Raw genomic sequence first — 23,947 nt, 5'->3', positions numbered from 1 at the left:
GGATGATCAAAGAGAAGAAGGCATGAAGTTGGGAGGGGGACATGAAGTGTCTGAGAGGATTGAAATGGGGGAGTTGGAGGTGATAGATGTGGTCAAAATACATTGTATACATGTTTGAAATTCTTAATCAGTAAAACAGCATTTTGAGGGGTAGAAGTAAAGTTATTTTCCTTTCCTTTCCTCATGAGGTATTTGAAATGGAGCAAATACTTCTAGAAAAATGCTTCCTGAATTGAAATATTAAGAATTTTACCCCATCATGAGCATATAGACATATGTCTCTGTTTATATTATCAGTATCTTGGAACACATGTAGGTGTTTTTCTTACATTTGTTTATCAGTTTAGCATTGTCTTAAGGGAAAAGCAAAAATTCTTACTTAGCCTATATCTGACTGGATGGTCTTTGATTTGACACAAATGTAATTATTCAGAGCTTAAAATAACTCAAATTTAATGATGAGCTCATGTTCCTAAAGATCAGCACAAGTGTTTTAAGTTGACTCTACGGTCTTAATCCATTTTCAGACCTTCAGTGTTTATAACTTCAACCCTGGTTTCAGGTCTAAGAGACAGGGAGACCTGGCCCTCAGCATTGCTGGCTGTTGTGAATTTAGCTGATTTCAAAATCTGTTAGCAAGGAAAGGAGAAGAGATATTAAATAGTTGAACCGGCTATTTATTTTCCTATCCAATAACATTGCTTTTGATAGGCAATTTTTCTAATAAGCACTGAATATTGATATTTATTTTTAATTTTAGGTTAGACACATTGCTGAGGACCCTCCTTGTAGCTGTTCACATCGATTTTCTATTGAATATTTATCTGAAGGACGGTACCGGCTCGGGGAGAAAATACTCTTCATAAGGGTAAGTTTGCTGTTTGCCGCCTGTATTCAGACAAGCTTGTCTTGGAATTGGGCTTATTCCTTAAGCTTGGAATTGGGCTTATTCCTTACCAAGCTTCTTTTGATCCCCCTTTTACTTGTTTAAAAAAAAAAATTAGAATAGAGGCTGCTATTAATGGAAGAATTTCACTGGACAGGAAAAATACGGTATACTTGATTTCATGAATTTTAAGTGGGTTTGAGCAGATGCTTTTAACATTCAAGCAACTAACTAGAAGACAGATGAAACTATTTAAAACATGGAATATAACTAAATAAAATATCCTCATGTACTTTGGGGGAATTTTCTGCATTTTTCAGATTTTCTTAAATGGAATAATTTTCCATCAACTCCCTAAGAAAAAAATGAACAAAATACAATATCCAGTAAGATTAATATCAATAGTAAGAAAATAAACAGAGGCCGGGTGGTGGTGGTGCACGCCTTTAATCCCAGCACTCGGGAGGCAGAGCCAGGTGGATCTCTGTGAGTTCAAGGCCAGCCTGGTCTACAGAGCGAGATCCAGGAAAGGCGCAAAGCTACACAGAGAAACCCTGTCTCGAAAAACCAAAAAAAGAAAATAAACAGAAATATTGCCATTCATAATGATAAACACTTCCAGGTGTGAACGTAAGACCCTTTTCTTAGGTCATGGACCAGTGTGCTGATAATCCATGTTTATGGCCTTTCTTTGTCCCATCTGCAGTTAATTGTTTCACTTTTGTTGATAAGGAAATTAGAATTTCACCTGTTTAGCATTTTTCTACTTCTGATATAATGTAAGAGCTGTTTTCTCTCAGTTGAGGAACATAATATAAAAGTACTTAAAAATACAACTTCACCATCTACATTTCCTTCTATTTTACATAGAATCATCATATTTCCACCCTGTATCCAACTCATCTAAAAACACCCAAATTCACTTTCTGTCTCCTAATTAGCTTTCTTGAAAATCTTTATTTGCTAATTTCATTGTTGAGCGATTTCATACGTCTACATGCTGTATTCTGATTATTCTCCTTGCCTTCCCTCCATCCTCTCCTTCCTTCTCACACACACCCCCACCCCACCCTCTGTCCACTCTGTCTCCTCAAGGCTACCAGTCCCTTCTGGTATGTACGACTTTGGATTTGTTTTGTGACTTAATTGGTTTAATGGGGACCATCTATGTAGCTGCTGGATTGGAAACTATTCACTGGAGCCCGGTAGGGTCATCAGTGGCCACACCTGCAGGCAATTTCCCCTCTCCGTGAATCTGATGAATAGCAAATAGAAGCAGAAACCAGGTCGACTTGACTGTTCATTTATTACCCAAACTGACCCAAAGAGAGATTAGGGAATAAGTGACAACAGTAAAGTCTTCCCGTTCTCTTTCTTAGCAAATAGTCAGCAGCGAGGGGTGGAGTTCCCAAAGCCCCTCCTCCACCCATGCCCCGGGTTGGGCCCGGTCTTGTTCAGACTCTGCAGCTGGGAATTCGTTACTGATGGCTGTGTCTTCCCCAGGAGATGAACTTTCTCAGCCCTTTTCCCTGTCATCTGGCTCTTACATTCTTTCTACCCCCTCTTCCAAAAATGTTTCCTGAACCTTAGAGGACTGAGTACTCATCCATCACATGTACTCAGCACTTTGTGCAGCCATGAATCTGTATTCACCACTGTTTACTGGAAAGAGGAGATTCTCTGGTTAGGGCCAAGAGTAAGGAGCACTTACTATCTATGGTGCGAGCATGATATACTCGGAATGGGACAGAGAGCTAAAGTTGAAAGCTCAGCTCATAGAGATGTGAAGATCTAGCAGCTGAGGGGACAGGGACCTAAAACCCAGCCTGGGTTGCATTAGAACCGGAGTTTGTTTTATCCCCACAAAAGCCTGGTGTGATCGAGGCTAGCCGCAAATGTCTTAATCTCTCAGAGTCATTCATATCTGCAAAGACAAACTAATAGTGATTTATGTAAGTGTTTTAAAGATGAAATTGATAGACTATAAACTTTAAATTTTACAATTTCAGTTTTAGTTGTTTTTTCCTCATTACTTTTTGTCTCTCGCGAGGCTTTTTTCTGCCTCCGTTTCTTGTTCCTTCCTTCAGTCCTCGATCCATTGAACAATATCACCATTGCAGTTTTCTATATTAACTATGTGGACTGTAGGACGAAAATTATTGGTAAATATTTTTACTACAAAGTGGAGCGCTTTTATTACTCGTTGTATAATCTAATACTAAATTTATTATTTTGATACCAAGAAGAGACTGGTGATTTGAAGCAAAGCTATTGGTGGATACTCGGAGTTTCACGGGTCACAGGAAATACAAATCATGACTGTGAACAGACTGAAACCGTAAACCTCACCGTTTCACCGTTCTATTTTTTATTCTTGTTTTGGGGCAGATGCTTCACGGAAAACATGTCATGGTCCGCGTTGGCGGAGGCTGGGACACTCTGCAAGGATTTTTGCTGAAGTATGACCCTTGTCGAATACTGCAGTTCGCTATGCTAGAACAAAAAATTTTAGCTTTTCAAAAAGGAGTTTCTAATGGAAGTGTGCCGGATGCACCTGCCAGAACGCCCCAGCCCCCAGAAATGAACCCTTTGTCCGCGGTTAACATGTTTCAGAAACAAAATTTAAGACCTGGCACACCAGCGAGTGTTCCGAAGAGCAAGGAAAGACAGGTACGTCCCCCGGGAGTGTTGCCTCCAGCATCGTCAGTGAAGGGTAGTCCGGCTTCCCTGTCCGCCCGTTTGAAACTTCCCGATTCTCCAGCCTCATTGTCCCACGCCAAGGTTGCATCCTCAAAGGGCAGAGCACAAAAGCCCCACGCTCCTCCCAACACTGCGTCGTCTTCCCTGGCTTCTTTAAATCCAGTGGGTAACAGCACCACACCAGCTTCGTCAGGCACTGCACAGTGTGCATCGGAGTCAGCGGGAAAATGTGTCACCGTCCCCAAGACTGCTAAGACTGTGGCTACTCCAGCGCAGAAGTCAAGAGACCTATCTCAGTCTAGACTTTTGCCAAGTAAGTCTTCTGGAAAAACTGAACCAAAGTATTTGAAACACAGTCATCTTTCTTCCAGGGGTGAGTCACCTATAAATTTATCATCCAAATGTCCAAAGCTCCCTAAAGGAAACATGCATGGAAGGCCTAACCCTTCTCCTTTCCAATCCCCTGCAAAAGTGACCAAACCCAGTTCTAAAACCAGAGCCATGGGTCTAGGGACACAGACTCAGCCCCCTGGTAGAACTCTGAAACCAAAGGTCACCTCAGCACCGAGACTTCAGTCCACCTTGAACGTCCACCATCCAGCTTCTGTGTGTTCAGCGTCCTCCACAAAAGCTGCTCAGGAGTCGAAAGGTGAGAATAGTGTTTCAGTTGCCAGAAAGCAACCACAGAGTAAGGGTACCTGCCAGAAGACAGGACCTGGCTCTCCGAAGTCTCCTGGCCGTACCCCACTGTCCATTGTGAGTGTCCCCCAATCTGCTGCCAAGGCAGAAACTGTCTCAAAGTTAGCACAGACTGCCGTGAAGGGCCAGTATGCAGCTAAAGGGCCTCCCAAAAGTGGCATGCCCCCAGCGTCCACCAGGAAGCCACCCTCATCTGGGAAGGGCACAGCCAGTGGAGATAAAAAACCGACTGCCAAGAAAAAGGAGGAGGATGACCATTATTTTGTTATGACTGGAAGTAAGAAGCTTAGAAAATAAATACACTTGTATCATTTTTAACAAATCCAGGTGACCGAGCAGAATGGGGATCACCTCCACCAGGACCTCCAAAGGTCTTCCTATGTGTGTTTGTCGGGATAGCTACAGACATGAGGTCAAGATGGAGGATGAAGTCAGGAGACAGGGCTGAGTCGAGGAGAAGACTCACACGCGTTTTGTATGTTAATAGGCACACGCATGAGTTTAGATCTGTGCTGTCTGTTAATGTCTGCTGCTTGAGGAAAAATGCAAAACTTCAACAACACTACTAGAATTGTAACTATATAGTTGGTGTGTCTTTGAAGAGGTATTAACTATGGAGAGTTTCTGCTAATAGCAACTCTGATGTTCTTAACACTAGTTACTGTGTTCAATCATAAAGCAACGGTGTGTTTGGCTTTGGGGTGTGCCCTCTAATCCCAGCTCTGAAGGCTGAGGCAGGACACTTGCCAGGGGTACATAGTAAAACCCAGCCACGGTTTGACACATGCTGTAAAAGGCACCGAAGTTAACTTTCTGATCAGGAATCCTGGTCCAGCAATCCTAAGTACCAGTGGCGGCTGCTGCTGCTTGGTTTGACATTCTGGATATTTAATCTGGAATTTAAGAATTCCATTTAGGAATTCTTATTATTTAATTCTCTATAACCTTTCTATGTCAGAAGGAAATGGTTTTTTTTAATTAAAATTGGACTTTTATTAATACTAGTAGCATTTTATAATCAATATTTTTGGTAAAAAAAAAAGAAAACCCAACCAAGTAAATTAACTTATTGGAACATAACCTGAGATTTAGTAAAAAGTAAGATTTTTTTAATATGACAACCTACATACTTTGTATCTTATTTTTTTAGATGAAATCTGCAGTGTGACAGGGAAAGAGATTTAATAGCTTCTAGCATATTTCCTATGTATACAGACAAGTATTTTTACATTGAAACAGTGTGTTTTGATATCAGAATTAGGTTTTAACGATCTTAAAACTAAGATGATAGAGACTGGGGAGGTGGCTCAGTGGATAAAGCCCTTCTTGTGCAGACCTGAGGACAAGAGTTTGGATCCTTAACCTACATAGAAATGGGTGGGCATGATGGTCTCCGTGTGTAGTCCCAGCATGCAGGAGGAAGAGACGAGATCTCCTGGGATGAGCTGGCTGGTTAGACTAGGCAAACAGATGAGCTCCAGCTTTTTTGCGAGATGCTGATTCATTAAATAGAGTAGTAAATAACAAAGGAAAACACTCACTACCAACTTCTGGTCTCTCTCTAGACACATACTTGTGTACCTGCACGTGTGTACACACACATAAAATTAAGATGGTATTAAAAGGGCCTTAGAGTGCTACTATGTACACATTCTATCACATGACTTGTATGTCTTTTGATACCACACTATCAGTTTTAATTAGATTCTCCAAATTATGTTAATCCTCATCAATAAAGCCATATTGTACTCAGTTTTCCAGTGGCCAGCAGACAGACTGTGTGTGTGTGTGTGTGTCCGTGTCCATCCGTCTGTTCTGTAGGCAGATTCTCTTCAGGAACATCCAGATGATGTAATGACAGCATAAACTCCTTCCACCGACAGGGATACTTGTAAATATTTTGCATATGGGTCTGTCACTATTTAAAGTTTATTAATGTACTTTGGGAAGTTTTAAGGGTTTTAAGTAACTTTATGGTATTATCAATTGTCATAAGTTTTAGAAAAAAAACAGATACAGTGCTACATGCTTGTAATTTCAGAACTTGGGAAATAGAGGCAGGAGGATCAGAAATTCAAGGTCATCATCAGCTGTGTACTGGAGACATGTCTCAAGGGAAAAAAAAATGGCATTTTGACTCTTATAACTCCAATGCCCTCCCTTTTCTATCTCCTTCTCATCTTCCTTTCCCTTCATTTTCTTTGTGATACTGAGGATCCATTCTGGGGCATCTCACATGCTAGATAAGCATGACTACCGAGCTTCATCTCCAGCTCCTTTAAATACATACAGTTCCCAGAGCAAAACAAAACAGTTTACCCAGAAGTGCGCTCATGGAGTGACTAAGCATCTTAGCTGGCTGCTGCCGTTCTACAGATGTACAGTGAGAGAACCTTGTGTCAAAGTCAGTGATCTTTACCCAAGGATTATGCTTAAAATCAAAGATCTACTCAGAAAGCCACCGAGGTCTTGGTTTACTTCCCCTGTTCTGAGCGTTGACAATGGCCGTATTTACATCTTTGAAAGCACCTCTAGTGTAGAGGAGGTGCCAAGAACATTGCTAGTAATTGGGAATATCTAACTCACCTTCCAAAGAGGAAGGGCTGTACCTTTATAGAGGTTATTCCCTCATGTAGGGGACCATAAATCATTTGTATATCAGTAACTTCTGGGAATTAAAAGAAAAATGTAAATGGTATTATAGGCAGCCCTAGCTGTGACTCAGTAGATTTTTTACAATTTTAATTATCTTTGTGCTGGGTAATCAAGAGTAAAGATAATTGCTCAGGTACCTGGCATAAATTCTAGAATTTAGAATTATTTATTTGGAAAATAAAGTGTATTGGTCTGTTCTTCCGCAGAAGAGAATTTCTCCAGCTATAGTCATATAGGATGAATTTCTCCTTCTGTGTAGCTTGACTTTCCCAAACATACGCTTTATGTGAATAAGAAATTAAATTCCATGGGGCTGGAGAGGTGGCTTAGCAATTAAGAACACTTGTTACTCTTGCAGAGGACCCAAGTTTGATTTCTAGTACCCACGCGGTGGCTCACAGCCATCCAGAACTCCAAAACCCCCGTTTCAGGGTATCTGATGCCCTCTTCTGGCCTCCACAGGCACCAGGCATGCATATGGTACACATACATACGTGCAGATAAAACATTCATATATGCAATAAATGTAAAAAACTTTTCCCTCCCTCACAAATTAAAACTTAAGTTCCTTAAAGTATATTGTGAAATTTTCTAAAGAACTGATGAATCACTGCTACAATTTAAAAAATATATTGTAGTTGTATTCATTTTTTCTTAGTAATAGTGTATTACATAAAGTATTTTTATGTTTAATCTTTAATAAAGCAAATATCAAGCATAAAATGCGGAAGTACCTGGAAGATATGTGTGGTTTCTTAAAAATGGAATGTTTTTGGGTTTTTTTGCTATAATTTATGAATGTATAATTATATAAAACAGAAAAGTGAAACACTTATTTTTAGATCGGCCCTCAAGTAAGGTGTTTGAAGAGGGTGCCTTCAGAATGCTTGGAGTAATTAGTGACCTAGAAGTGTCGTCCACATTATTTTTTTCTTAGACAAGATCTCCTTATACAGATGTGGCTTGCCTGGCACTCTCTATGTAGCCCAGGCTGGCCTTGAGCTCTGTGGGGCGTTTACCCACCACCCCCACAGTTCCCCCGAGTTTTCTTGAGTGTGAGCAGCAGGAAATATTAGAAGGGTTTAATGTGGAGAATAGTTCGGAGATAAACAGATAGAAAATAAAGGATAGCCTCCAGAGGGCCTGGAACCTTTTCCAAGGGGCCCCGACTGTCTCTGTGCCAGGGTTTTTATAGAGACGCCAAGGGGTGGAGCAAAAGACCTCCTCCCCCAGCACAGCCAAGTGCAGACCATCTCAGACACCTGCACTCAAGCCCGTGGTCCTAATCATCCTCCTTGTTGCGGACCTGCTGGGTAAAGTCAGGAAGAACCTGAAAATGGGCTCCCACAGGGCTCATAGCAATCCTCCTGCCTCAGACTCCTGAGTGCTGATTTTGAGCTACTACACTCTGCCAGAGTTTGTAGTTCTTAATGGATAAAGGAATAGTTTGAAGAAAACTTTTTTTTTTTTTTTTTTTGGTTTTTTGAGACAAGGTTTCTCTGTGTAGCTTTGCACCTTCCCTGGAACTCGATTTGGAGACCAGGCTGGCCTTGAACTCACAGAGATCCGCCTGCCTCTGCCTCCTGAGAGCTAGGATTAAAGGCATGCGCCACCACCGCCCAGCCAAAGAAAACATTTTTTTTCTGCAATCACTTCATGTCTAATTTAAAAATCTGTTACTTCCTTAAAAGGAGCTAATAAAGGTTTTGATGTACTCTTACGTCCAAGTTTCATACCGACTCTATGTGAGACTGGATTTGTATGGATTATGTTTTTTGTGTGTTTGTGTACCAGCAGTGTTTGTATCCACTTTAACTTATTTTTTCTCAAGTATTAAAATGTAAACATAAACCATAGTCTCTGCCTTTTTTTTTTTTTTTTTTGGTGTATTCTGAATGCATTTATTTGATCCATGTTGGAAGTTGCATACATAAAACTCAAATTCAGAAGAGTTGCCGGGCGGTGGTGGCACACGCCTTTAATCCCAGCACTCGGGAGGCAGAGGCAGGCGGATCTCTGTGAGTTCGAGGCCAGCCTGGTCTACAAAGTGAGTTCCAGGAAAGGCGCAAAACTACACAGAGAAATCCTGTCTCGAAAAACCAAAAAATAAATAACATAAATATAAAAAAATAAACAAATTCATTTTATGAGTTTTAGAAAACATTGGGAACACTTAAAACCTTTTGGAGTAAGTCTGAAAATACACATTTTATTAAGTAGTTTTGCAGTGTCTATACTGTTTATGTAAAAGAACACAATCTTGAAGAAGTAATACAAAGATAGTGTATTTCTTTCTACATTTAGATGGGAACAGTTAAAGTACTGGTTACAGGTTCCATCAATACATACCTGTTCATAATTAACCTCCATGGCCCATCTTTTATGAGTTCATACAGTGCACTGAATTGGAAATGATCAATTTTCTTATGTCTCTTGAAATTATTTCACAGATTACAAAGGTATGCACAAATGGAATGCATTGAACTTGTGTATGACTGTCTGCCTCTAATGATAGCAGTGTTCAGGTCGGGTTGCTATGCGGGAGAGAAGGGCATAAGAAGAAGGGCATTATGTTCAAGAGCTTTGGGTGTATGTCACAAAACAATTAGGTAACACCTGGCTTTCCAAGGATTCAATGAGCTAGGTATTATCTTCCCTAGACTGTTAGAACCATTGGGAAGGCAAGAATTATAGCTATGTTGTTTACCTCTGTGTTCTCAAGACCTAAAACAAAGTTTGGCACACAGTAGGCATTTAGTATTTTAAAAAAAATAATAAAAGTATTTTTATTCATGGAGAATTGTATACAATGTATCCTGATCTTTTTCACCCCTGGTCTTCCCCCACAATTTCTTTGAGAACCATTACACCCCCCCCACACACACACAGTCTCTTTATGTCATTATTTACTCCTCCTAAGAGAGACTATCTTATCCTGGTCCTCTGGCTTTTTACGATCTTCTGCCTCCTCCTCTGTGATGTTCCCTGAGCCTTCAATGCAGGGCTTGTGTTGCAAATGTATCACTAGGGGCAGGCATTCCGTGCTCCATTGGTCTCTGCATTTTGACCATTTGTGGATTTCTGTAGTGATTGCCATCAGAACAAAAAGGAGCTGCTTTGATGAGGAGTGAGAGCTGTACTAATCCCTGGATGAAGAATTAGCAGTAGAATGTGGTTAGGGGTTGCACTGGTTTAGGAAGCAGCTATAGTCAGTTGTCCAAGTCCCAGATCAGCTCCTCCAAATCCTCTGTCCTAAGTGTATGATGTCTTCAGCAATAGGCTGTTACCTTCTTTTTTGGAAAGTACCAAGGATGATGGCAATGGCCTATATTGTTCTGGGGTCTCTTGTACTCACTGACCAACAACTCAAAAGGAGATTTTCCATGCCTGGCACTGGGGATTTTATTAGTCTATGGTTTTAGGGGGAGCATTGCCACCATAAGATAATATAATTCTCTACAGCTTTTTCAAATATCCTTAGTGTTATTTAACACTCCATGTTGCCATTCCTTGCTGTGGAATAGTCATTCTGAACACTGTGAATATGTATTACTCTAATTGGTTAATAAACTGATTGGCCTATAGTAAGGTAAGATAAAGCTAGGTGGGACCAGCTCCAGAGAAGCTAGGAAACAAGGAGGACCCTGAGAGGGATGCATGGATCACCTTGGTAAGGGGAAACAGAGAAGATCTCCATGAGTAAACTATGGGTAATAGAGAGGAGGGGATGGGGAATGAGAACATGAGGAAGCAGGATGGTTGAGCTGGGGAGGAACAGTGTGGGAGAGCAATGAAAGAGATATCTTGATAGAGACATTATGGGGTAAGGGAGAAACCTGGTGCTAGGGAAATACCCAGGAATCCACAAGGATGACCCCACCTTAGACTACTAGCAATAGTGGAGAGGGTGCCTGAACTGGCCTACCCTGGTAATCAGATTGGTGAATACCCTAGCTGTCATCATAGAGCCTTCATCCAGTAACTGACGGGGAAGCAGATGCAGAGATCCACCACCAAGCACCAGGCTGAGCTTTGGAAGTTCAGTCGAAGAGAGAGAAGAGGAATTGTATGAGCTAGGGGTATCAAGATCATGATGGGGAAATCTACAAAGACAACTGAACCAAGCTCAGGAACTCATGAACTTTAGACCAACAGCTGTGGAACCTGCATGGGACTGGACTAGACCCTCTGCATATGGGAGACAGTTGTGTAGCTGGGTCTGTTTGAGGGGTGTGGGAGCCCGTTTTCAGGTTCCTCCTGGCTTTACCCAGCAGGTCCGCATAGAGGAAGATGATAGGACCACGGGCCTGAGTGCAGGTGTCTGGGATGGTCAGCACTTGGCTGTGCTGGGGGGGAGGTCTCTTGCTCCACCCCTTGGCGTCTCTATAAATACCCTGAGGCAGAGACAGTCAGGGCCCGTTGGAATAGGTTCCAGGCCCTCTCGAGGCTATCCTTTATTTTCTATCTGTTTATCTCAGCAATATAAATCCTTCTATCTAATATTTCCTGCTGCTCACACTCAAGAGAACTCTGGGGAACTGTGGGGTTGGTGGGTAAATGCCCTACAGAGGGGCCCCTGGCAGTGTGATCAGGATTTATCCCTGGTGCATGAGCTGGCTTTCTGGAGCTCATTACCTATGGTGGGACACCTTGCTCAGCCTTGATGAAGTGGGGAGGGGCTTGGTCCTGCCTCAATTGAATGTTCCAGGCTTTGCTGTCCCATGGGAAAACTTACCCTTTTGGAGGAGGGGATGATGAGGGGGGGGATCTGTGGTTGGTATGTAAAATGAATAAAAAAGTTTTAAAAAAGTGGGACAGCCGGGCGGTGGTGGCGCACGCCTTTAATCCCAGCACTCTGGAGACAAAGCCAGGCGGATCTCTGTGAGTTCGAGGCCCACCTGGGCTACAGAGTAAGTTTCAGGAAAGGTACAAAGCTACATAGAGAAACCCTGTCTCGAAAAACAAAACGAAACAAAACAAAACAAAAAAGTGGCACAATCAGAGGTGAAGAAGGGTGGGGGTGAAGTCGCCAGCGAGATGGAGAACAAGTCGAACGAACATACAAAATGGGATAGGGGTAAAGGCCACGAGCCTGGGGGCAGTACATGGATGAATAGAAATGCGTTACGTTGTAAGAACTAGTTATTAACAAGCCTGAGCTGCTGGCTGAGTATTTACAATTAATATAAGCCTCTGTGTGGTAATTTGGAAGCAGGTGCCAGGAAGGGAAAAGTTCGCCTACAATTCCTCCTCCTTATGTGAGTCTCCTCCACTGTTTTTCCCATTTTCCTCTTCAGAGCAAATGTATCCTACCGTTCACCAAATGAATAAACCTGAGTTGTTTTTTTTTTTTATAAAACGTGTTATTTATTTGTATGTGTCTATGTCACGCACATGGCTGGGAGCGTAAGCCACAGTGCATGTGTGACGGTCAGAGGACAGCGTTGTGGAGTCAGTTCTCCTCATCCAGGGATCAAACTCCAGTGGCCAGGCTTGCACAGCGAGCATCTTACTCCCTAGAACTCACTTTCAGTGCGTGAGAAAACTAAGAGAGGTTCTTAGTGTATATAAAATACCTACTGCAACTGATTAGTCAAGTTTATTTAAAGGGTGATTTTTAAATTTATTTGTTTGATGTTTGTTTTTGCATCCTGACTGCAGTTTCCCCTCCCTCCTCTCCTCTCAGTCCCCCTCCCCCACCCACGCCTCTTTTGATTTCTTTTCAGGACAGGGGCAGGCCTCCCATGGATATCAACCAGCCATGGCATATCAAGTTGCAGTGAGACTAGGCGTGTCTTCACCTATTAAGGCTGGATGAGGCAACCCAGTAGGAGGAAAGGGTCCTAAAAGCAGGCACCAAAGTCAGAGACAGCCCCTGTCCCCACTCTTAAGAGTCTAAAGGGCAAGTTTTAAATTATATTTATTTTCTGTGTGTGGGTACATATGTGTGTGAAGGCCAGAGGACAATTTGCAGGAATTGGTTCTCTCTTTCTACAATATGAGTTATAGAGGATGAAGTCAAGTCATCAGCCTGGCTGACGAGTGCCTTTACCTACTGAGTCATGTCATTGTTTGTTTTTAACTATTAATAATCTCCTATAAAATCCTGATTTGCTCTTTATGTTAACATGAGCCAGAAAATAGGATTTATGTACCATCTTTTTAAAGATCTGCTTTTAATTATTTCTGCCTTTTCACTTTCTTGGAAAAAAACCTCAATATAATTGCTTTTTAATAATCCTTTTGTCAGTATTGTAAATGTTAAAATTTAGGTATTAGTTTATTCTTAAATTTTAGTTTAATTGGAAAGTGCCTTACTGTGTTTAAAGCACTGTTGTTAGAACAATGAACTATTGCATCAAGTCCCCAGGACAACAGAATAAAAGTGCCCTGTAATTATCACAGGTAAGTGAATGAATGAAAGAGAAATGAGTTAAATGCACTACAGAATACTTACCTCAATTAAATTTCCAGATAGTATAGTGGAAGTGGATGTTGGTGAAAGAAGATACAGGTGTCCCCTAGATCTCCTTTATTTAAAAAGAATGTTTTAAAATAACCAATGATTCTTTTGAGTCATCAGGTTTCACATTTTTTTTTTTTCCAAAAGGGATAAGGTACAGCCTTGAACATGTGATAGAGCTGTGTGTTACGCAGAAGCCTCCAGTAATGTACCTCATGGATGCAAAACATGTTGATGAATTGTTGGTGTTTATTGGAAGAGGAGTGAAATGGACGTTTAGCATTTTACTTTAATTCCAAACTTTGAAATAAAATCTAAACTGCAATTTGTAATGATTTCCATTACCTTAAGCATCAGCAAAAGCAATTTCTGAAGTTCAGGAAGCCCCAGGAGTTCTTGCAGCTTGTCTTTCTTTCTTCTTCTCTTTCTTTCTTTCTTTTTTTTTTTTTTTAATCATCCCTGCTGAGAACGACAGCCTTTGAAATCCCGGATCTCTGAGGCTCTGAGGGCAGGTTAAGGAAGGAGGGTGCCTTGGAGTGTTGAGAGGGCATCCCAGCAGGAGGTGAGGGCCAAGAGCTGTTCCTTGACTTCACTGTTTCCCTCACCTCAGCTGACCTCATGTGTCAGTGTGAATATATCACTCCAAGGCTTCCGGATCCCTCAGACTTGAGTGGATACTTACGGTGTCCTTTTTCTTACTTTAGTTTTTGCTGTGTTGAATGTAGCCGTGGAATTTTCCATTGTCTAAACCCCTCACCAAATCTGGACCGAGACTGCTATCTCATTCGACACCCTGTCTCCTGCATTTAACATGGCACCTAAATGTTTCTGGAAGAGAGGGACGGAAATATCACTGATGGAAACAAACTCTCCATATGCAAAATGAACTTCAGGCTTCATTTTGTTGACCCACAACAGTACAAGAATTTCCCAGAGAAAAATGCCAAGGTAGAACTAGAAAAGCAAACCTAACCTCATTTTTTGGGGAAGAAAAGAATGAGGCAATAAGAGATGCTGAAGTGATATTTCTTCAGTTGGGCGGACATTTAGTAGAGATTGTAGTGTTTTTACAAAAGTAAAAGGTGGGGAAGAGCCACATTTACCATCCAGGCTTAGTTTAAAATAGTTCAACTCATAATAACACATTGACTCTACTTAGCCAGTGCCTTGTTACCTACCACCCCCTTCATCCTCGTGCTGAGAAGATCTGGACACCGAGGCCAAGCAACTGTTGATATGGTGAGTTTTAATTCTTCAAGACAACGTTGGAGCAAAAAAAAAAAGAAGTCAGAGGGGGAGAGACAGTCATCTCAGGTGTTCACTCGACTGTCCAAGTACTGGGTTCTTCAACAGAGTCACTCAATGCATTGGATGGAGTCCAGCACATTTCTTGTGTTACCCGTGTTTATGATTGGTTCTAAAGCTATCTACTTGGCCATAATGCAGTAAACACCAATCCATCCAGCTGCTCATTCAGCAAACAGCTCTCTCCATTATGCCCAAATTCTTGGCTTTCCTCATCTCCTGGAGGACAACTGCCTCCCAGGAGCCCCTCAACCACACTTTCAGCCTTTTCCTACGACTCAAGGCTGCGCGTTACATGACACCGGGGACACCATTCACACCCCACTCCACATCAATGGCATCTCCTGTGGCGCTGCTCCAAATGGCCTTACAAGGCCATGCCTGTTGAAATCTACCTATAGTTCAATTTGAATCCTGACATTATACTGCAGAAATCTTTGATACCAGGAGGATTATGAATTTGGGACCAGCCTGGGCTACACAGAGAGTCCTAGACTACAAAACACCCCTCCCCTCCCCACTCACACATCATCCTCGTTTTCCCCATTCTAATAAGAATGAAGGACCGGGGCTGGAGAGATGGCTCAGAGGTTAAGAGCACTGGCTGTTCTTCCAGAGGTCCTGGGTTCAATTCCCAGAACCACATGGAGGCTCACAACCATCTGTAGTGAGATCTGGCTCTCTCTTCTGGCCTGCAGGGACACATGCAGACAGAACACTGTATACATAATAAATAAATAAATCTTTAAAAAAAAAAAAAAAAAGAATGAAGGACCACATTGCCTTGGCTCGGTCCCCCTCCTGTCCCAGTGGAAGTCATCCTGCCCACATCACCATGAATTTCCTGTTCTGTCGTATAATTGATCTGCTTCATGATAATGATTGAAGGATACTAACATTTGCTTGATGAATGAGAAGTTACTCCTCAGTTGGCACAACAAATTAATAAAGACCCATGGGTTACAAAAGATACAGGGGAAAAAAAAGCAAGTTAAAATGTCTTACGTTAACTGTGGCCCCTTGTCAATCCTGAGAATATAAATGAACTGTTTGTCATTTTGAATAGTTTCCTCGCTACTTGACAAAAAAAAAAAAAAAAAAAAAAATGGAGGAGGTGAGTTTAAGAAGAGGATGTCTTGGCTCCCACACATGAGAGCACATCCAAGTGCCTCGGGCATGTCTGGCTGCCAGGCTCCACTGAGATCCGCAGGACTCCCCCGGTGCCTTTCTGTTGAGGGAGCTGAAACACAGCAGGCCTGTCTGGCAGGAACTGGAGCCAAGGAGGAGCCACAGCTGCTGCCGGGGATGCTGCCCAAGGCAACCAGAGGGAAAGAGAAAGTCTGGCTTCTTTCTCTTGTCCCTGAATGGCCCACTGGTGCCTCCACTGGCTGACCCTAGAATCTGGAACATTCAGTCTCCACAGCTCAGAGCAGAAAGGGAAAGGGAAGCGGTGGGCCTGCCCCGTCTACCAGCACAGGTAATTCCCCCAGTGTCACGCAACTTGGGTTGTGGCTCTGTCTGTGGTAGATATGTGCCTTCCACAAAGAGGAAACCCAAAGGGCCTGGCTGAAGAGTTAGCCTTTGTCCAGGAAAAAAAAAAAAAAAAAAAAAAAAAGAGGAAGTTGTGGAAGGAAGGGAAGGAGTTAAGGTAATTTATCTCTAGTTATAAAATACCAGAAGCAGGAAGGAAATATTTGGGCTCTAAGATACAAAGCGAAGCAATTCTGAAGAATAAGAACTAAGAACATAAAGCAGGGCTTCCCTCCCTGAGTTTGGGTTTGCCGACTGTGGTCCTGACATCGGAAGTGGGACGCGGTCATTGTTTCCCACGTTCTGTGAGCCACACAGTGAGCTGGTCACTCCGCTGCCGTCCATATGAGCCCCATGTTGGGCTTTGCTAATATTTCTTTCATCTTTTGAAGTGGCTGGAGAGCACTCGAGGTAGTGACCTTTAAAGATCTCTGATAGACACAAAGTGGATAAAATGGTCCTTTAGTTTATTCCTACTTCAAAATCCCCAGGTCACACGCTCAGGTTGGCTTTTTAGAGAAATGGCTTGACTTGACTTTCAAGTGACATTGATGGAATGTACACAAAAGTAATGTGAACATAATTAATAATAATAATAATGAAAAATGCAGCTAGGTGTGCTGAGCAGATTGAGAGACTTTGCATCATTCTTAGGGTAAGACTGATTAGTGATTAATGCCCTTTTGAAAATTTAACAGTAGGTTATTTCATGCTATTTTCCACAACTGGGTACACTAAATTTTTGTGAGCCATGTAACATCTGACATAAGGAGATACACATAACATATTAATATATATGTCAGATGTTAACATATAATACACATTATATTAGCTAATATACATGATATATGATAAATATGGGGATGATATAGGGGAACTATGTCATACAAGCTAGGTATCTGGGGATTGCTGACTTTACAACTATTAACATCAGTTAGTAAATATCAGTCCCCAGGCAGCTGGAAATATTAGTTCAACCCCTCTACAGCCTAGCACTCATAGTTCATTCAATCACTACTCACTCATTCATTCGTTATACATGAATGAGGGGCATGCTACCTTCCATGAATCAAATGAAGATTTGTTGTGACTGTGTGCTCAACTTTGCATTATGGTAAACAAAACAGACTGGGAGCTAAGAGTCAAGTGCAGGTTGTACTAACAAAGGGCTTGCTCTTTAGCAGTGGGGATGGGTTTTTAGCAGCATGACTACAGACTTAGTGGATAAACAGTGTTCGTTGGGAATGAGTGGCCATCCCTCTTGAGCGTCCAGGGAAGGTTTCTCAAGAGGCTAATATAGACAACTTGAAGGAGTTGATTCTCGCCTCCCACCATGTGGAGTCTAGGGTTCAAACTCAGGTTGTTAGGCTTGGTGGCAAGTATCTTTACCCACTGAGCAATCCTACCGGCCTCACTCATGGATATCTTCAGTGTACCGACCTTCCAAGCTGACTATAGCTCCATGTTCATAAAGCCTACCTGGTCTACTGTGTCTTTATCTACCTTAGCTTGGAGCTAAGTATGTAGCACAAACATGTTAGCTTCTCAAGGGCAAGTGATTTAATCTCTTCTGTTCACTGCCATATTCATACATTAATAACAGTAGTTAGACGATAGTTGATAAACATTTGCTGAATGAATGAGTATTTAGGATATCTATAAGAGTTTGAACAAGAAAAATGACGAAGAATAGAAAACTTGTGGTGGGGGGAGTCCAGCTATGCAGCTATGAGGAAGTCATCTTCTCTGCTGGCATGAGACTTTTCAGTGATGCAACTGTTTTGGGGTCAACCACACTCCCTGTCGCGATGTCTGACCAGATGGTAGAGATCAAGAACGCAGACATTTCTAAGGACATGCAACAGGATGGCATTGACTGTGCCACACAGACCATGAAAAAATGCAAACAGAGAAGAACACTGCTGCCTAAATGAAGAAGATAAGAAGTAAAACCCTATCTGGCTTTGTACCATGGGACACAATTTTGGCTCAACTATGCCACATGTGAGCCAAAGCACTTCATTTATTTTTCTACAGGGCAAGGTGCAACTCTCTTCTTCAAGTCAGGCTAGGTGCTTTGATGAAGGTGTCAGTCATGGCTGCAGTGACGGCGAGCAGGGGATGTTGCTGGGACTGTTCCGCACTGGGGCCAGCATCAGGAAGTCCTCTCCAATGTCTGTGTTACCGCATGTACTGTACACTCGATTTCATGTGTGTGTTCCAGTAAACAGAAAACAAACTTCTTCTTGCTTGGTTGCAGTGTGTGTGTCGGGGGTGGGTGGGGTGGGCGGGGGAGGGGGTTTGGGGGTGGTTGGGTGGGAGGGTGCTGCTTTATGTTTATTTTTTAAGGCTTTAAAAATATTTTTGGTTGTACTACACTAAAAAGTCTCCACCAGCCCTCCTTTTTCTCTCCTCCCTTACACAAAATAAAAGGTCCTCAACATGGCAGGAAACACTAGGAGGACTGAGGAGAAAAAAAAGAAAAAACCGAAAAGAACACTTAATGAATCTGATACTGGCTTAGGCACCTTCCTGTTGCTGGGATAAAATACCCTGACAGAAGCAACTCAAGAACAAAGGGTGTTTTATTTTGGCTCACAGTTCAAGGTCACAGTCCATCATGGCAGAAGCTTGAGGCAACAGGCCACATTGCATACACAGTCAAGAAGCAGAGAGTGAGGAATGCTTGCACTTAGCTCAACTTCTCCTTTTCACACAATCCAGTATCACAGGCCAGGATCTTAGGGAATGGTGCCACCCACAATAGGCAGGTCTTCTTACTTCAATTAATCTAATCAAGATAATCCCCCACAGACAGGCCCAGAGAGGCCCATCTCTCAGTCTCATAGGGGATTCTAGGAGTCATTATGCTGGCAATTGAGATAACCATAACCAACAACCTAGTACCAAGAAAGGTTTTGTGATAGTGAATGGGCCTTCAAAACATAATTAGATATGGATTTTATCCTCAAGGCATTCACACCAAGTAAAACCATTATCTACAGAATCAAAATAGATTGTCATGTACATAAAAATCAGTATGGCAGGCTAATGAGAAGGCCCAGCAGGTAAAAGCACTTACCACCAAGCCTGGCAACCTGGGACCCACAAGTTGTTCTCTGACCACGTGCAAACCATAATACACATACGTGTAAATGAATAAATCAAAATACCAGGAAGGATCAGAACCAATAGGAATTTGGGTTTTAACAAAATAGGAATTTCATATCCCTTTAATTTCAATATTTAAAAAATTCTCAGCGTGCTAACCTTGGTGAAGGCTGCAGGACCATAGTAACCCTCACACAAAGCTAACAAGAAGGAAATTTCAGAAAGCGTATTGGAGAACAGTTTCTTAGTTATTCAGTAAAGGTAACATAAAACATCAACTGTCTTCACACACTCATGTATCCATGGATACATGTACTTAATGCTAACTAAAGCCCTGTTGGAAATGAATAGCCAGCAACAAACAAGATATTTTATTTATTTATTTTTTTTTTTGGTTTTTCAAGACAGGGTTTCTCTGTGTAGCTTTGCGCCTTTCCTGGAACTCACTTGGTAGTCCAGGCTGGCCTCGAACTCACAGAGATCTGGCTCTGCCTCTCGAGTGCTGGGATTAAAGGCGTGTGCCACCACCGCCCGGCTAAGATATTTTATTAGTAGCAGAAAAGATAAATAAGCTGTGGCAGCAGACAAACAATAGCATCTTCTGGAGCTGTGAAAGCAAATGGGCTTCAACAATAATTATTCACATGACTCAATCTCACAGATACACCTAACCTAAAAAAAAAATCAAAAGTTGGGCGGTGGTGGCACGCACCTTTAGTCTCAGCATTTAGGAGGCAGAGGCAGGTCGGTCTCTGTGAGTTCGAGGCCAGCCTGGTCTACAAAGTGAGTTCCAGGATAACCAGAGCTACATAGTAAGACCCTATCTCAAGACAAAACAAAGTAATAATAATAATAATAATAAAATGATATTAGTAATAATAATAATAATAATAAATACCAAGGTAAAATGGTAATACAGCATGATACCATTATAAGAAAACCAATACATTATTTATATATACACATATACATATATGTAGGAAAATAAAAACTGCCTGGTAGTATGACCAACTATCTCAGCTTGCCTAGAACTTTCTCTGATTAGCACTGGAAATCATGTGTCCTGGTATAGACACATCTCTGTGGTGGTTTGAATAAGAATGGTCCCCATAGGCTTGTGTATTTGAATGCTTAGTCACCAGAGTTGCACTACTTGAGAAGGATTAGGAGGTGTGGCCTTGCTGGAGTAAGTGTGTCACTGGAGGTGGACTTTGAGGTTTCAAAAGTCCAAGACAGTCCCAGGGTCTCTCTCTTCCTGCTGCCTACAGATCCAGATGTAGAACTCTCAGCTCCTTCTCCAGCACCGTGTCTGCCTGTGTGTTGCCCTGCTTCCCACCATGATGACAACAGACTAACCCTGTGAAACTGGAAGGCAGCCCCAGTTGAATGCTTTCTTTTATAAGAGTTGCTGTGATTGTGGTGTCTCTTCACGCAATAGGACACTGAGTAAGACAGTCTCTGTCCCAGACAAACCCAGACAGTGGGTGACCTGGCTTGAGAAGGCAAATCCTCAACTGAGAATAGTGGTTGCTTCTTAAAGGAAGAAAGCAACTGGAAACCAGATGTATTTGTGGTACGTTTTCCTAAGATTGATTATTACCAAACTGGTGAGAGAATGCAGTGTGGTCAGGTCTGGAATGAGGAAACCAAAGAATAAAGCTATCTTGGAAAAAGAAAGTGCTTCTCAGGGTAGCCATGTACCCACACACACAGCAGGCCATGGAGAAAAGGTAACCCTTTGCTTTCATCAGAACCTGCAAACAGACTGGAGCAAGAGCCACCTCATCTGAGGTGTTTCTTTGAATGTGTGTCCCTCCTCTCCTAGACCATGTCCCCCACTCCATGCACCTAGACAGCTACTGCAAAGCCCAGACTGCAAGGCTCCTTGTCCTAGAACATTACAGAAACACATGCACACACCCACACCCATAGCCAACACTCCTAAAGCAGCCTCCTAAACTTCTTGGAAAAGTACAGTGTCTCCCTAAACAAGGCCCAGATGGGGACCATGTGTGCCACTGAATTCTGTTAGCAGCACATGGGAAGTACCAGAGCCGGGACTCTGAAAACAGCTCTAAATTATGGAGCTGTCACTTACTGGCTATATGACTGTTTGTTTGCTTTTTGTTTTTCTTACTCTTTTACTCTTAGCTTTTTGGGGGGCCTGCCACCTAGCTCCCAAATAAATCACACATGGAGGCTTATTGTCTGCCCTTAACTTGGTTTGTTTCTTGCCAGCTTTTCTTAAATTATCCCATCTACCTTTTGTCTCTGGGCTTTTTCCTTTTCTTACTTCTGTATATCTTACTTTCATGCTTACTCTGTGGCTGGCTGTGTGGCTGTGTGGCTGTGTGGCTGTGTGGCTGTGTGGCTGTGTGGCTGTGTGGCTGTGTGGCTGTGTGGCTGTGTGGCTGTGTGGCTGTGTGGCTGTGTGGCTGTGTGGCTGTGTGGCTGTGTGGCTGGCTTGTAGTGTCCTCCTCTCCTTGTTTTCTTGCCCTTTCTTCTTCTCTTCCCAGATTTCTTCTCCCATTTATTCTCTCTGCCTGCCAGCCCCACCTATCCTTTCTTCTGCCTTGCTATTGGCTGTTCAGCTCTTTATTAGACCATCAGGTGTTTTAGACAGGCAAAGTAACACAGCTTCACAGAGTTAAACAAATGCAACACGAAAGAATGCAACACATCTTTGCATCATTAAACAAATATTCCACAGCATAAACAAATGCAGCCCATCTTAAAATAATATTCTACAACACGTGACCTTGGACAACTCAGTTTTTCTCAATTCCTCTACTTTAAAGTGGGTGGCACTCTGTGCTGGCTAGTTTTATGTCAACTTGACATAGGCTAAAGTCACCTGAGAGGAGGGAACCTCAATTGAGAAAATGCTTCCATAAGGTCTGGCTATAGGCAAGCCTATAAGGCTGTGGTTCTCAACCTTCCTGATGCTACAACCCTTTAATACAGTTCATGTTGTGGTAACCTACAACCATAAAATTATTTCATTGCTACTGTTATGAATCATAATGTAAATATCTGATATGCAGGATATTTGATATGTGACCCCTGTGGGGGTCACGACCCACATCTTGAGAACTGCCGATAAAATGCATTTCCTTAATTAATGATCAATGTGGGAGGCCCAGCCCACTGCGGGTGGTGCCACCCCTGCCCTGGTGGTCCTAGCGTTATAAGAAAGCAGGCTGAGCAAGCCAGTTAGCAGCAATCCTCTATGGCCTCTGCATCAGCTCCTGCCTTGTTTGAGTTCCTGCCCTTGCTTTCTTCAATGGACTGTGACTCTGAATAAAGCCAAATAACCCTTTCCTACCCAAGTTACTTTTGGGCATGGTGTTTCATCACAGCAATACTAACCTTAACCAAGACTCCATCCCTCCCAAGGTAGACACTGTATCTAAGGACGTGTTAGGTACACTGTTTGTAAGTAGAGTGAAGGTTTCATAAATGGCCAATTGGTTAAAATTTATACATTGAAATTAACTCCCTTCTAAGGAGTAAGGGCAAAGTATATTACATACATATTTCAATACTATGCAAATTATTTTAAACTGTGATATAGGATTAAAATAAACCCAGTGAGGAAAGATGTGAAGAGTCAACTTCTCATTCTTACCAAACCATCTGTGGGAGAGTTAAAATTAGAACATTCTTGTGATAGAGAATTGTCATGTTCATTGAACTGCATTGAGAAAATAACGGTCAGGTTCTGTTTAGTGTAACGGTTCCTACGAAAGTAATTAAAATCTGAAGTTCTGGTTCTATTTTTTTTGGACATAATGTCTGCTTAAAATGGGCTCTAATTGTCCCTATTTACACCCTGACTACTGAGTGCCAGTCCCCACTGCCGACAACTCTGTAATTAGTTCCATTCAAGAGCAAAACCATGGCCATGTCTCAGCTGCTTTCTGGCTTCTGAGCCTAGGAGGCAAAGGAGAGGTTGGGTTTTTTTATTTCTTATTTTTGGCTTCCTTGCAAAATGGAATTTAAATCTGCCACAAGAAGTCAGTTGCAAGAATGATAATTGCACAGTGTGTTATAATTGATTTATAAAGGCCTTGGGAAGGAGTGAAGATCTCCTGGCTAAAACTGTCAAATGAATAACCAGTGATGTGTGAAGTTTTCCTTCCTTGGGATGTTAAGGGCTACATTGAGAATACACTCAGAATGTTGACCTATTTAACATACAGTGTGCAACCAGTTGATCTCATGGAAATATTTCAAATCACTTGCATAAATCTCACTATCTTTTTTACAATTATTTTAAAAATTTTATTTTATGCATATGGGTGTTTTGCCTCCATGTATGTCTGTGTACCACATGTGTACATGTCCACAGAAGCCAGAAGAGGGCATTGAGTCTCTTGGAAATGGATTTACAGATGGTTTTGAGCCACATGCGGGTACTGGGAATTGAATCTAGGTCTTCTAGAAGAGCACCAATGCTCGTAACCTCTGGCCATCTCTCCAGCCCCAAATGTCACTTTCATGCCTAGTCACCACTCTGTGTCATGTTCAGTAGTCTGTGCTTTTTAGATGAAGGCTTTTAATGAATGGGGTAAAAGCCTGTGTAAGAATGTATGTAA

General features: G+C 42.1%; 1 protein-coding gene across 2 annotated transcripts in view; it reads left to right on the top strand.

Annotated features, from left to right (window-relative positions):
• Positions 1–8,770, top strand: part of Gas2l3 (growth arrest specific 2 like 3) — a 38,987-nt gene extending 30,217 nt beyond the window's left edge. For both annotated transcript variants that reach the window (XM_052753071.1, XM_052753072.1), the window contains 2 exons: positions 761–868; positions 3,275–8,770. In XM_052753071.1, the coding sequence (XP_052609031.1) occupies positions 761–868; positions 3,275–4,582 (1,416 nt within the window). In that variant the 3' untranslated portion in view covers positions 4,583–8,770. The remainder of the gene's footprint in view (positions 1–760; positions 869–3,274) is intronic.
• Positions 8,771–23,947: the final 15,177 nt, after the last annotated feature.

This window comes from Peromyscus californicus, unplaced genomic scaffold, assembly GCF_007827085.1.
Source record: "Peromyscus californicus insignis strain IS unplaced genomic scaffold, ASM782708v3 Scaffold_24__1_contigs__length_46423439, whole genome shotgun sequence".
In the NCBI taxonomy this organism is placed as follows: domain Eukaryota; kingdom Metazoa; phylum Chordata; class Mammalia; order Rodentia; family Cricetidae; genus Peromyscus; species Peromyscus californicus.
The sequence above is the reverse complement of the archived record's forward strand: the minus strand, read 5'-3'. Positions and strand labels throughout refer to the sequence as shown.